General features: G+C 39.1%; 1 protein-coding gene across 1 annotated transcript in view; it reads right to left on the bottom strand.

The window, feature by feature from the left end:
- Positions 1 to 14,583, bottom strand: part of CLIC2 (chloride intracellular channel 2) — a 37,992-nt gene that overhangs the window by 18,485 nt on the left and 4,924 nt on the right. Inside the window, exons 2-3 of the mRNA XM_061179554.1 lie at positions 12,749 to 12,858; positions 12,498 to 12,623 (exon numbers count right to left, since the gene is read on the bottom strand). Coding sequence (XP_061035537.1) covers positions 12,498 to 12,623; positions 12,749 to 12,858 — 236 coding nt within the window. The remainder of the gene's footprint in view (positions 1 to 12,497; positions 12,624 to 12,748; positions 12,859 to 14,583) is intronic.

The raw sequence follows: 14,583 nt of genomic DNA on the forward strand, positions 1-14,583 counted from the left end.
ATTCTTGGTTGACTTTTTTTCTCTCAGCACTTTAAATATATCATCTCTCTGCCTTCTGGCCTCCATGATTTCTGATGAAAAATTATCTGTTAATCTTATTGAGAATCCCCTCTACATGATGAGTCATTTATTTCTTGATGCTTTCAAGATTATATCTTTGGCTTTGGCTTTAGATAATTTTATAATAATGTATCTTGGTGTTGATCTCTTTGAGTTTATTCCACTTGGAGTTTGTTGACCTTCTTGGATGTATAGGTTTATGTCTTTCATTAAACTTGGGAAGTTTTCAGCCATTGTTTCTTCAAATATTCTTTCTGCCGCTTTCTCTCTGCCATCTCTTCCCTTATCATGTGTATCTTTGTACATTTTATGGCATCCAACAGGTCTGTTAGGCTCTGTTAATTTTCTTCCTTTTCCTTAGACTGGATACTCTCAATTAACTTATGTTCAGTTTTGCTGATTCTTTCTTCTATCTGTTCAAATCTGCTGTTGAAACCCTCTAGTGAATTGTTCATTTTAGTTATTGTACTTTTCAAATCCAGAATGTCTATTTGATTCCTTTTTATTATTTTTATTTTTTATTGATATTCTCTCTTTATTGAGACATTGTTTTCTTGGTTTCCTTTAATTCTTTGTCCATGGTTTTCTTTAGCTATCTAAACATATTTAAGACAGTTGATTTAAAGTCTGTGTCTATTAAATCAGGGTCTGGGTTTCCTCAGGGACAATTTCTATTAATTTCTTTTTTTTCTGTGAATGGGCCATACATTCTTGTTTTTTTTGACATGTCTTATATATATATTTTGAAAACAGGACACTTTAATATTATAATGTGGAAACTCTGGAAAACAGATTCTTCCCTTCCCTTCCAACAAATAGGGTTTGTTGTTGCTTTTTTTGGGTGTTGTTGTTTATTTGTTTAGTGAATGTTCTGAAGTATTTTTGTAAAGTCTGTTCTTTCTTGCGTGTGGCCACTGAAATCTTTGTCTCATTATCTTTGGTCAGTTATTGATTTGACAGAGATTTCCTTAAACTCCTGGAAGCAAAACAAACAAAGAGACAAACAAACAAACAACAAACCAAGGGAAAAAAAGCTCTCCCGGTGTTTGTAAGCTGGCTCTGTGTTTGGGTACTCCTTCAATGCTTAGGTATGCAGTTTATAATTCTGCCTTAGCCTTCACTTTCTACTTGTGTGGTGCCTGAAGTTTAGCCAGAAGTGAAAGCTTAAAGTCTTCTCAGGTTTTTTTTTCTGAGCATAGGTCGAGACTTGGGCATGTGCTTGGACTTCTAGATTCCCTAGAATACATTAATTTAAAGCCCTTATTCCACTATCTCCAAGTGTCTCAGCCTCTTTCTTTTTTTTTAAATAAATTTATTTATTTATTTTTGGCTGCATTGGGTCTTCATTTCTGCACGCAGGCTTTCTCTAGTTGCAGCGAGCGGGGGCTACTCTTCATTGCAGTGCGCGGACTTCTCATTGCAGTGGCTTCTCTTGTTGCGGAGCATGGGCTCTAGGTGCGTGGACTTCAGTAGTTGTGGCTCGCGGGCTCAGTAGTTTTGGCACGTGGGCTCAGTAGTTGTGGCACATGGGCTTAGTTGCTCCGTGGCATGTGGGATCTTCCTGGACCAGGGCTCGAACCTGTGGCCCCTGCATTGGCAGGCAGATTCTTAACCACTGCACCACGAGGGAAGTCCTGTCTCAGCCTCTTTCTTCGCAGACTTGTCAGTTTGTCTATTGCTTTCTCCAAGATTTATTCCTTGCCCCCTGTGGCAGTGGCTAATACATTTGCTTCTAAACACCTTCCATGAGTGCCAACAGGGAAGCTGCCTCAGCCCTGAGGAAGCTCCAAAGTAGGTGAAAAAAAAGGCAAACCCTTGAGCCAATCCCTCAAGGTGCCACCAGGTCAAACCACACAACCACAGTTATTTGAGAATAAGGTCCATATCATGTCCTCTGGTACAAGCAACCTGTTTCTGCAATGTGGACTGCTCTCTTTAAGGCTTCTAAAGAGCTGAGTAGTGGAGGATAGTAACAGGGTAACCTAAAATGCCACAGGGCTCTCTTACTGAAATTTTGCTTCTTTCTTCTTCATTAAGAAACCCCAGGCTGCTTGTAAATTTTTGGTTAGATTCCAGAGTTCTGGCAAAGTTGATTCTGACAGCTTTTGCTGGGCTACTAATTGTTATTATGGAGGGATGACATTTTGGAGTTCCCTACTCCACCATTTTCATTGATGTGGGTATCTAACAGGTTTTAAAATTTTAGATGAAACAAAGATTATATGGAAGAGCTCTTGTATTTAGCAATGTGGCAGACTAAATAACCACTCTGGAGGACCTTGTCAAAAGAAAGTTCATTTTAGCATTGTTTGTAACACCAAAACTTGGAAAAAATCTTCCAGCTGTTTCTCCAACAATGGTAACTATTATGAACCAGGGATTTTTATGTGTTATCCTATATTTCCTTTTAAAAATGGAAGATTTTATTCCAGTTATCCAATTCCCGCTCCACCACTGACTATTGCGTGTGTCAAGCAGAAGGTGGAAAGAACTTGTCTTTTAATTTATTTGATTGTTCGACCATTAATATCTAAGAGAGATGTTGCGCATCACTCAAAGATCCTGGACTTTGAACTGGATGCAGTAACTGTAGAGGACTTGGAAGTTATCTCTCTTGGGAGTAAGTGTGTTCCATGTATGGGAATAAGGATACACACATTTATTTGGATGGTCAGAGGGGCAGAATATGGAAGATAACACAGTTATGTACCACTTACTCCCTCTCTCTCTCTCCCTCTCTCTCTGTCTCTCATTAACTGAATCTTATTTTGTTAGGGATGGCAATACACCTGGATGAAAACTATGTTTCCTAGCTTCCCTTTGTACTTAGGTATGACTATGTGAATTACTTCTGAATAATGAGATGTTAATGGAAATTGATGAATGTGGCTTCTGTGAAAGCTCCTTAAAGCTGACTTGCATCTTTTGCCCTTTTCCTTCTTCCTGTGTGGGAGTTAGATCTGTTGCCTGGAATTCCAGCAGACATATTGTCACCGTGAATTAAACTTAAGACTGGAAAACTCACCTGAAGGATGGCAGAGAAGAAATATTAGATAGAGCCTGGGTCCCCAGTGAAATTATGGAGCTGTCATTCTACCCCTACAATGCCTCATTCTTGGTGTCTTATTATGTAAGAAAAATAAAACCCATATTTATCTAAGCCACTACTTTTTGGGTCTCTAGTTATCAGAGTTGAATGCAATCCCTAAATGATACATAAGCTAATAGAAAATCAGAAGAATTTGACAAGGTAATTCACAGAACAAAACCAAATGCTCAACCAACGTGTAAAGATGTTCTAATTCACCTATTATTCAGGGAAGTGCAAACTAAAGTATCAATGAGATATCACTACACCCGTCAGGTTGCCATAAATTTTAAAAGTGATAACGCATAGTACTACAGATATGTGGGAAAAGTGTATACTTATACACTGATGGATAAAGCAGTAAAAATTTTAAAAGATATATACCATTTGAATTTTACTCCTGGAAATCTATTCCACAGGAATAAAAACACCAGTACATAAGGACATATGAGCAAGGATGTTATTTATAGCACTGTTTGTAGTGGTAAAAAACTGGAAGGAAAGGGAATTTGTTATTGTGCTTATATGAACATAAAAAAGGGTATGGAAAGATAACACAATGGATTTTTTCACTAGTTAATCTTTGCGAGCAAGAAAAGTTTGGATAGCAGATGGTTTGAGGGGTGGCAGTAGTAGAGGAGGATGGATGAGGAGAAAAGAACAAAATAAGACTCAATACTTGGAGCCAGTGCTTAAAATATAAGAATAATGGATGAAAGAGACATAGTATAGGCACACAGAAAAGAATCTAAAATAGTAGCCCTAATTTCTTAGGTAGGAAGAATTTTGGACCGATAGAACCTTTTATTTATCATATGTATGTGTAACGATTAAGATGTTATTTTTTAGAGCAGTTTTAAGTTTACAGCCAGACTTCTGACCAGTGAAAACTGTGGGATAATAAATGAGTGACATTTTAAGACACTGAGTTTGTTGCACAGAAATAAAAAATGAATACAGTAGGCTTATTGTTTCCAGATACTATCCTGGGTGGGCAGAGACATACAGCTGTCATTCAAGTGTAGACAGTACAGTTATGGCCTTTGGCTAAATGTGAGAGACCTATTTCCTGGTTTTCTTGTGTTGGGTATGTTCTATCTTCATGCCATCAGTGGTATGACAGACTAGTCCTGACCAGTCCTCATGGACTATACAGTGCTATTACCCCATGCCCTCACTCCTAACCCACCATAGGTTTCTTCTCTATTTCTAGACTACAGAGAATTTACTTTCTTATTTTAAGCAACCTATGCATTTTAAAAATAATTTGAAATATTATATTGACTGTCTTTGTGTATTTGAAGTTGAAGGGGGGAAGTTTATGTGTGATAGACATAATATTTCTCAACCTGTAGAGCTAAGAGATCAGACTGAATTAAAGGTTATTTCAAAATTGTAGATCTTCTGAGGGCTCTACAATAAAATAAGTCTGATTTCTGTCAGTATAAATGTCCCCAAACCTCATTATGGATCAGATAACATGGATAAAATTAAATGTGGCCTAAATTTACTTGTCTTTCCTAAATTTCCAAGTCTATCCTTTGCCCATTCCTAATATACTACTTGCATCACATAAAGTTTTAATAGCTTTACATATGTTAAATAAATAATTATGTAGGAGGGGCAAGATGGCGGAAGAGTAAGATGCGGAGATCACCTTCCTCCCCACAGATACATGAGAAATACATCTACACGTGGAACTGCTCCTACAGAACACCCACTGAACGCTGGCAGAAGACGTCAGACCTCCCAAAAGGCAAGAAAATCCCCACGTACTTGGGTAGGGCACAAGAAAAAAGAAATAACAGAGACAAAAGAATAGGGACGGGACCTGCACCAGTGGGAGGGAGCTGTGAAGGAGGAAAGGTTTCCACACACTAGGAGCCCCTTCGCGGGCGGAGACTGCGGGTGGCAGAGGGGGGAAGCTTCGGAGCCACGGAGGAGAGCGCACCCACATTGGTGCGGAGGGCAAAGCGGAGAGATTCCCGCACAGAGGAGCGGTGCCGACCAGCACTCACCAGCCCGAGAGGCTTGTCTGCTCAGCCGCCGGGGCGGGCGGGGGCTGGGAGCTGGGGCTCGGGCTTCGGTGCTAGCCGGGAGGGAGTCCGGGAAAAAGACTGCAGCTGCCGAAGAGGCAAGAGACTTTTTCTTGCCTCTTTGTTTCGCGGCGCGCAAGGAGAGGGGATTCAGAGCGCCGCCTAAACGAGCTCCAGAGACGGGCGCGAGCCGCGGCTATCAGCGCGGATCCCACAGCAACAGGGGCACAGAGGGAAAAACGGAGAGATTCCCGCACAGAGGCTCGGTGCCGAGCAGCACTCACCAGCCCGAGAGGCTTGTCTGCCCACCCGCCGGGGCGGGCGGGGGCTGGGAGCTGAGGCGCGGGCTTCGGTCTGATCGCAGGGAGAGGACTGGGGTTGGCGGCGTGAACACAGCCTGAAGGGGCTAGCGCACCACAACTAGCCGGGAGGGTGCCCGAGAAAAAGTCTGCAGCTGCCGAAGAGGCAAGAGACTTTTTCTTGCCTCTTTGTTTCACGGCGTGCAAGGAGAGGGGATTCAGAGCGCCACTTAAACGAACTCCAGACGGGCGCGAGCCGCGGCTATCAGCGCGGACCCCAGAGACGGGCATGAGACGCTAAGGCTGCTGCTGCCGCCACCAAACAGCCTGTGGGCGAGCACAGGTCACTCTCCACACCGCCCCTCCCGGGAGCCTGTGCAGCCCGCCACGGCCAGGCTCCCGTAATCCGGGGACAACTTCCCCGGGAGAGCGCACGGCACGCCTCAGGCTGCTGCAACGTCACGCCGGCTTCTGCCGCCGCAGGCTCGCCCCGCCTCCTCCGTACCGCTCCCTCCCCCCGGCCTGACTGAGCCAGAGCCCCCGAATCAGCTGCTCCTTTAACCCCGTTCTGTCTGGGCGGGGAACAGACGCCCTCAGGCGACCTACATGCAGAGGCGGGTCCAAATCCAAAGCTGAACCCCGGGAGCTGTACGAACAAAGAAGAGAAAGGGAAATCTCTCCCAGCAGCCTCAGGAGCAGCGGATTAAATCTCCACAATCAACTTGATGTGCCTGCATCTGTTGAATACCTGAATAGACAACGAATCATCCCAAATTTAGGAGGTGGACTTTGGGAGCAGGATATATTAACTTTTCCCCTTTTCCTTTTTTTGTGAGTGTATATGTGTATGCTTCTGGGTGAGATTTTGTCTGTATAGCTTTGCTCTCACCGGTAGTCCTAGGGTTAGGTCCGTCCGTTTTTTTTTTTTACTTAAAAAAATTTTTTTTCCCTAATAAATGTTTTCTTAATAATTTTTTCCTTATTTTCTATTTTTAAAAAATTAAAAAAAATTTTTTAATAAGTTTTTTCATATTTTTTATTTTAAAAAATTAAAAAAATTTTTTTCTTAATAAATTTATTCTTAATAATTTTTTTCTTATTTTTTATTATAATTGCTTTATTTTATTTTATTTTATCCTCTTTCTTTCTTTCTTTCCATTTTTTCTCCCTTTTATTCTGAGCCGTGTGGATGAAAGGCTCTTGGTGCTCCAGCCAGGCATCAGGGCTGTGCCTCTGAGGTGGGAGAGCCAACTTCAGGACACTGGTCCACAAGAGACCTCCCAGCTCCACGTAATACCAAATGGCGAAAATCTCTCAGAGATCTCCATCTCAACATCAAGACCCAGCTTCACTCAACGACCAGCAAGCTACAGTGCTGGACACCCTATGCCAAACAACTAGCAAGACAGGAACACAGCCCCATCCATTAACAGAGAGGCTGCCTAAAAACATAATAAGGCCACAGACACCCCAAAACACACCACCAGACGTGGACGTGCCCACCAGAAAGACAAGATCCAGCCTCATCCACCAGAACACAGGCACTAGTTCCCTCCACCAGGAAACCTACACAACCCACTGAACCAACCTTAGCCACTGGGGACAGATACCAAAACAATGGGAACTACGAACCTGCAGCCTGTGAAAAGGAGACCCCAAACACAGTAAGATAAGCAAAATGAGAAGACAGAAAAACACACAGCAGATGAAGGAGCAGGGTCAAAACACACCAGACCTAACAAATGAAGAGGAAATAGGTAGTCTACCTGAAAAAGAATTCAGAATAATGATAGTAAGGATGATCCAAAATCTTGGAAATAGAATAGACAAAATGCAAGAAACATTTAACAAGGACGTAGAAGAACTAAAGAGGAACCAAGCAACGATGAAAAGCACAATAAATGAAATTAAAAATACTCTAGATGGGATCAATAGCAGAATAACTGAGGCAGAAGAACGGATAAGTGACCTGGAAGATAAAATGGTGGAAATAACTACTGCAGAGCAGAATAAAGAAAAAAGAATGAAAAGAACTGAGGACAGTCTCAGAGACCTCTGGGACAACATTAAACGCACCAACATTCGAATTATAGGGGTCCCAGAAGAAGAAGAGAAAAAGAAAGGGACTGAGAAAATATTTGAAGAGATTACAGTTGAAAACTTCCCTAATATGGGAAAGGAAATAGTTAATCAAGTCCTGGAAGCATAGAGAGTCCCATACAGGATAAATCCAAGGAGAAACACACCAAGACACATATTAATCAAACTATCAAAAATTAAATATAAAGAAAACATATTAAAAGCAGCAAGGGAAAAACAACAAATAACACACAAGGGCATCCCCATAAGGTTAACAGCTGATCTTTCAGCAGAAACTCTGCAAGCCAGAAGGGAGTGGCAGGATATACTTAAAGTGATGAAGGAGAAAAACCTACAACCAAGATTACTCTACCCAGCAAGGATCTCATTCAGATTTGATGGAGAAATTAAAACCTTTACAGACAAGCAAAAGCTGAGAGAGTTCAGCACCACCAAACCAGCTTTACAACAAATGCTAAAGGAACTGCTCTAGGCAAGAAACACAAGAGAAGGAAAACACCTACAATAACAAACCCAAAACATTTAAGAAAATGGGAATAGGAACATACGTATCGATAATTACCTTAAATGTAAATGGATTAAATGCTCCCACCAAAGGACACAGACTGGCTGAATGGATACAAAAACAAGACCCATATATATGCTGTCTACAAGAGACCCACTTCAGACCTAGAGACACATACAGACTGAAAGTGAGGGGATGGAAAAAGATATCCCATGCAAATGGAAATCAAAAGAAAGCTGGAGTAGCAATTCTCATATCAGACAAAATAGACTTTAAAATAAAGACTATTACAAGAGACAAAGAAGGACACTATATAATGATCAAGGGATCGATCCAAGAGGAAGGTATAACAATTGTAAATATTTATGCACCCAACATAGGAGCACCTCAATACATAAGGCAAATACTAACAGCCATAAAAGGGGAAATCGACAGTAACACAATCATAGTAGGGGACTTTAACACCCCACTTTCACCAATGGACAGATCATCCAAAATGAAAATAAATAAGGAAACACAAGCTTTAAATGATACATTAAACAAGATGGACTTAATTGATATTTATAGGACATTCCACCCAAAAACAACAGAATACACATTTTTCTCAAGTGCTCATGGAACATTCTCCAGGATAGATCATATCTTGGGTCACAAATCAAGCCTTGGTAAATTTAAAAAAATTGAAATCGTATCAAGTATCTTTTCCGACCACAACGCTATGAGACTAGATATCAATTACAGGAAAAGATCTGTAAAAAATACAAACACATGGAGGCTACACAATACACTACTTAATAACGAAGTGATCACTGAAGAAATCAAAGGGGAAATCAAAAAATACCTAGAGACAAATGACAATGAAAACACGATGATCCAAAACCTATGGGATGCAGCAAAAGCAGTTCTAAGAGGGAAGTTTATAGCAATACAAGCCTACATCAAGAAACAGGAAACATCTCGCATAAACAACCTAACCTTGCACCTAAAGCAATTAGAGAAAGAAGAACAAAAAAACCCCAAAGCTAGCAGAAGGAAAGAAATCATAAAGATCAGATCAGAAATAAATGAAAAAGAAATGAGGGAAACAATAGCAAAAATCAATGAAACTAAAAGCTGGTTCTTTGAGAAGATAAACAAAATTGATAAACCATTAGCCAGACTCATCAAGAGAAAAAGGGAGAAGACTCAAATTAATAGAATTAGAAATGAAAAAGGAGAAGTAACCACTGACACTGCAGAAATACAAACGATCATGAGAGATTACTACAAGCAACTCTATGCCAATAAAATGGACAACCTGGAAGAAATGGACAGATTCTTAGAAATGCACAACCTGCCGAGACTGAACCAGGAAGAAATAGAAAATATGAACAGACCAATCACAAGCACTGAAATTGAAACTGTGATTAAAAATCTTCCAACACACAAAAGCCCAGGACCAGATGGCTTCCCAGGCGAATTCTATCAAACATTTAGAGAAGAGCTAACACCTATCCTTCTCAAACTCTTCCAAAATATTGCAGAGGGAGGAACACTCCCCAACTCATTCTACGAGGCCACCATCACCCTGATACCAAAACCAGACAAAGATGTCACAAAGAAAGAAAACTACAGGCCAATATCACTGATGAACATAGATGCAAAAATCCTCAACAAAATACTAGCAAACAGAATCCAACAGCACATTAAAAGGATTATACACCATGATCAAGTGGGGTTTATTCCAGGAATGCAAGGATTCTTCAATATACGCAAATCAATCAACGTGATACATCATATTAACAAATTGAAGGAGAAAAACCATATGATCGTCTCAATAGATGCAGAGAAAGCTTTCGACAAAATTCAACACCCATTTATGATAAAAGTCCTGCAGAAAGTAGGCATAGAGGGAACTTTCCTCAACATAATAAAGGCCGTATATGACAAACCCACAGCCAACATTGTCCTCAATGGTGAAAAACTGAAACCATTTCCACTAAGATCAGGAACAAGACAAGGTTGCCCACTCTCACCACTATTATTCAACATAGTTTTGGAAGTGTTAGCCACAGCAATCAGAGAAGAAAAAGAAATAAAAGGAATCCAAATCGGAAAAGAAGAAGTAAAGCTGTCACTGTTTGCAGATGACATACTATACATAGAGAATCCAAAAGATGCTACCAGAAAACTACTAGAGCTAATCAATGAATTTGGTAAAGTAGCAGGATACAAAATTAATGCACAGAAATCTCTTGCATTCCTGTATACTAATGATGAAAAATCTGAAAGTGAAATTAAGAAAACACTCCCGTTTACCATTGCAACAAAAAGAATAAAATATCTAGGAATAAACCTACCTAAGGAGACAAAAGACCTGTATGCAGAAAATTATAGGACACTGATGAAAGAAATTAAAGATGATACAAATAGATGGACAGATATACCATGTTCTTGGATTGGAAGAATCAACATTGTGAAAATGACTCTGCTACCCAAAGCAATCTACAGATTCAATGCAATCCCTATCAAACTACCACTGGCATTTTTCACAGAACTAGAACAAAAAATTTCACAATTTGTATGGAAACACAAAAGACCCCGAATAGCCAAAGCAATCTTGAGAATGAAAAATGGAGCTGGAGGAATCAGGCTCCCTGACTTCAGACTATATTACAAAGCTACAGTAATCAAGACAGTTTGGTACTGGCACAAAAACAGAAATATAGATCAATGGAACAGGATAGAAAGCCCAGAGATAAGCCCACGCACATATGGTCACCTTATCTTTGATAAAGGAGGCAAGCATATACAGTGGAGAAAAGACAGCCTCTTCAATAAGTGGTGCTGGGAAAACTGGACAGCTACATGTAAAAGTATGAAATTAGAACACTCCCTGACACCATACACAAAAATAAACTCAAAATGGATTAAAGACCTAAGTGTAAGGCCAGACACTATCAAACTCTTAGAGGAAAACATAGGCAGAACACTCTATGACATAAATCACAGCAAGATCCTTTTTGACCCAGCTCCTAGAGAAATCGAAATAAAAACACAAATAAACAAATGGGACCTAATGAAACTTAAAAGCTTTTGCACAGCAAAGGAAACCATAAACAAGACCAAAAGACAACCCTCAGAATGGGAGAAAATATTTGCAAATGAAGCAACTGACAAAGGATTAATCTCCAAGATTTACAAGCAGCTCATGCAGCTCAATAGCAAAAAAACAAACAACCCAATCCAAAAATGGGCAGAAGACCTAAATAGACATTTTTCCAAAGAAGATATACAGATTGCCAACAGACACATGAAAGAATGCTCAACATCATTAATCATTAGAGAAATGCAAATCAAAACTACAATGAGGTATCATCTCACACCGGTCAGAATGGCCATCATCAAAAAATCTAGAAACAATAAATGCTGGAGAGGGTGTGGAGAAAAGGGAACACTCTTGCACTGTTGGTGGGAATGTAAATTGATACAGCCACTATGGAGAACAGTATGGAGGTTCCTTAAAAAACTACAAATAGAACTACCATACGACCCAGCAATCCCACGACTGGGCATATACCCTGAGAAAACCATAATTCAGAAAGAGTCATGTACCAAAATATTCATTGCAGCTCTGTTTACAATAGCCAGGACATGGAAGCAACCTAGATGTCCATCATCGGATGAATGGATAAAGAAGATGTGGCACATATATACAATGGAATATTACTCAGCCATAAAAAGAAATGAAATGGAGGTGTTTGTAATGAGGTGGATGGAGTTAGAGTCTGTCATACAGAGTGAAGTTAGTCAGAAAGAGAAAAAGAAATACAGTATGCTAACACATATATATGGAATCTAAGGAAAAAAAAAAGGTCATGAAGAACCTAGTGGCAAGATGGGAATAAAGACACAGACCTACTAGAGAATGGACTTGAGGATATGGGGAGGGGGAGGGGTAAGATGTGACAGGGTGAGAGAGTGTCTTGGACATATATACACTACCAAATGTAAAATAGATAGCTAGTGGGAAGCAGCCGCATAGCACAGGGAGATCAGCTCGGTGCTTTGTGACCACCTAGAGGGGTGGGATAGGGAGGGTGGGAGGGAGGGAGATGCAAGAGGGAAGAGATATGGGAACATATGTATATGTATAACTGATTCACTTTGTTATAAAGCAGAAGCTAACACACCATTGTAAAGCAATTATACTTCAATAAAGATGTTTAAAAAAAATAATTATGTAGTAAAGTTTTCTAATCATGCATGGAGTGATCGGGGGATCTTTGCAAACTTTTCTAGAAAGATAGCAAAAAAGAGGTCTGAAACTGAAAAAGAGTTAGATGTTTAGAAGAATCCTCAATCTGCAATAAATAAGCCAATAAAATAGATTATCTCAAGAACAATAATATCCTGTAAAAATGTGGTACCTTGGAGGAGCCAGTGTGTGCTCTAGGAACTCCTCAATTTTAATGAAGTCTGTTTTCAACTCCTTGTTATATATCAGGAAGGGAGGATTGGTGCCTGGGGCTAAGTCCTTCAGCTCTTCAGGCTTTCTATGATTATTGAAAATAAGCAGAGTTAGGCCTCTAGATAAAGTACACATTATGCAAACACCAACATTGTATTGGTGTCTACTGATTTTAATCCCCAGAATGAAACATGTCCTGATTTGTCTTACCTGGTCATGTCAACAGTAGTCACATTGAATTTAACTCCTTTAAGCCAGAGGATCATAAAAAGGCGTTGGCAAAAGGGACAGTTTCCAATACTCTCCCCATCACTTCCAGCCTATTAAGATAAAGAAAGGCTTCATTCATTCATTTGCTCAACAAGTATGTATTGAGTGCCTGCTGGGAAATAAGCTTGTTGCTAGAGACAAAGTTGGAAGTCCTTAATCTCATGAATTCTACCATCTGTGGGCAGAGAGAGATAATGAAGCAAATAATTTCATTGTATGTAAAATTACCAGAGTGATGAGTACATAACAACAGAATGCTGACTAAAGACTATGTTCATTTTCCATTTTCATAGATCCTGCCAAATTTCCTTCTTGAAAGGTATATTCAGTATTTTCATTGGACCTTTGATTTCCTTATTCTGTGACTTGTTTGTTCATGACAATTTTATATTTTTCTATTAAGGTGATGACCTTTTCCTTATTACTTTGGAAAAATTACTTGTATACTAAAGACACTAACTCTTTCTGATAATGTTACATGTAATTTTTAAACAATGTCTTATGTAAAATTGAAATTTTACATAAAATCTTATATTGTTTTCCTTTATGAAATCTGGTTTTTCTGATCTGCTTACACAGCTGTTATGTACATCAAGATTGCAAAGAAAAAAATTACTTTCTTATTTTGTTTTACCATAAAGATGTTCTCTCATGTTTTCTTCTAGTAACTTTACAGTTTCATTTTTACATTTGTTTCATCTATTTAGAATTTATTTTGGCATAAGGAATGTATTGGGACTCCAGCTTTATTATTTTTATTTTATTATTTTACAAATAGTTAATAGTTGTCTTAACACCACTCATTTAAAACTTCATCTTTTGCTCAACATAGCAAATTATTAGAGAAAGGCAAATCAAAACTACAATGAGGTACCACCTCATACTGGTCAGAATGGCCATCATTAAAAGTCTACAAATAATAAATGCTGGAGAGGGTGTGGAGAAAAGGGAACCCTCCTTCACTGCTGGTGGGAACGTAAATTGGTGCAGCCACTATGGAGAACAGTATGGAGGTTCCTTAAAAAAATAAAAATAGAGTTACCATATGATCCAGCAATCCTACTCCTGGGCATGTATCCAGACAAAACTATAATTTGAAAAGATACATGCACCCGTATGCTCGTAGCAGCACTATTTAGAATAGCCAAGACATGGAAGCAACTTAAGTGTCCATCGACAGACAAATGGATTAAGAAGATGTGATATATATATATAAATGTATATGTATATATATATGTATATATATCCATTATATATACAATGGAATGGTAAATATAATATACATATATAATGGAATGGTATATATATAATATATATATTATTTATATATAATATATATATATATGATGGAATACTACTCAGCCATAAAAAATGAAATAATGCCATTTGCAGCAACATGGATGTACCTAGAGATTATCATACTAAGTGAAGTAAACCAGAGAAAGACAAATATCATAGATATGGCTTATATGTGGAATCTAAAATATGACACAAATGAACTTATCTATGAAACAGAAACAGACTCATAGACATAGAGAGCAGACTGTGGTTGCCAAGAGGGTCAGGGGATGGGAGAGGCATGGATTGGGAGTTTGGGATCAGTAGATGAAAACTATTATATATAGAATGGATAAACAACAAGGTCCTACTGTATAGCACAGGAAACTATATTCAGTATCCTGTGATAAACCATGATGGAAAAGAATATGAAAAAGGATGTGTATATATATATAACTGAATCACTTTGCTGTACAGCAGAAATTAACACAACATTG

Source organism: Eubalaena glacialis, chromosome X, assembly GCF_028564815.1.
Source record: "Eubalaena glacialis isolate mEubGla1 chromosome X, mEubGla1.1.hap2.+ XY, whole genome shotgun sequence".
Lineage (NCBI taxonomy): Eukaryota > Metazoa > Chordata > Mammalia > Artiodactyla > Balaenidae > Eubalaena > Eubalaena glacialis.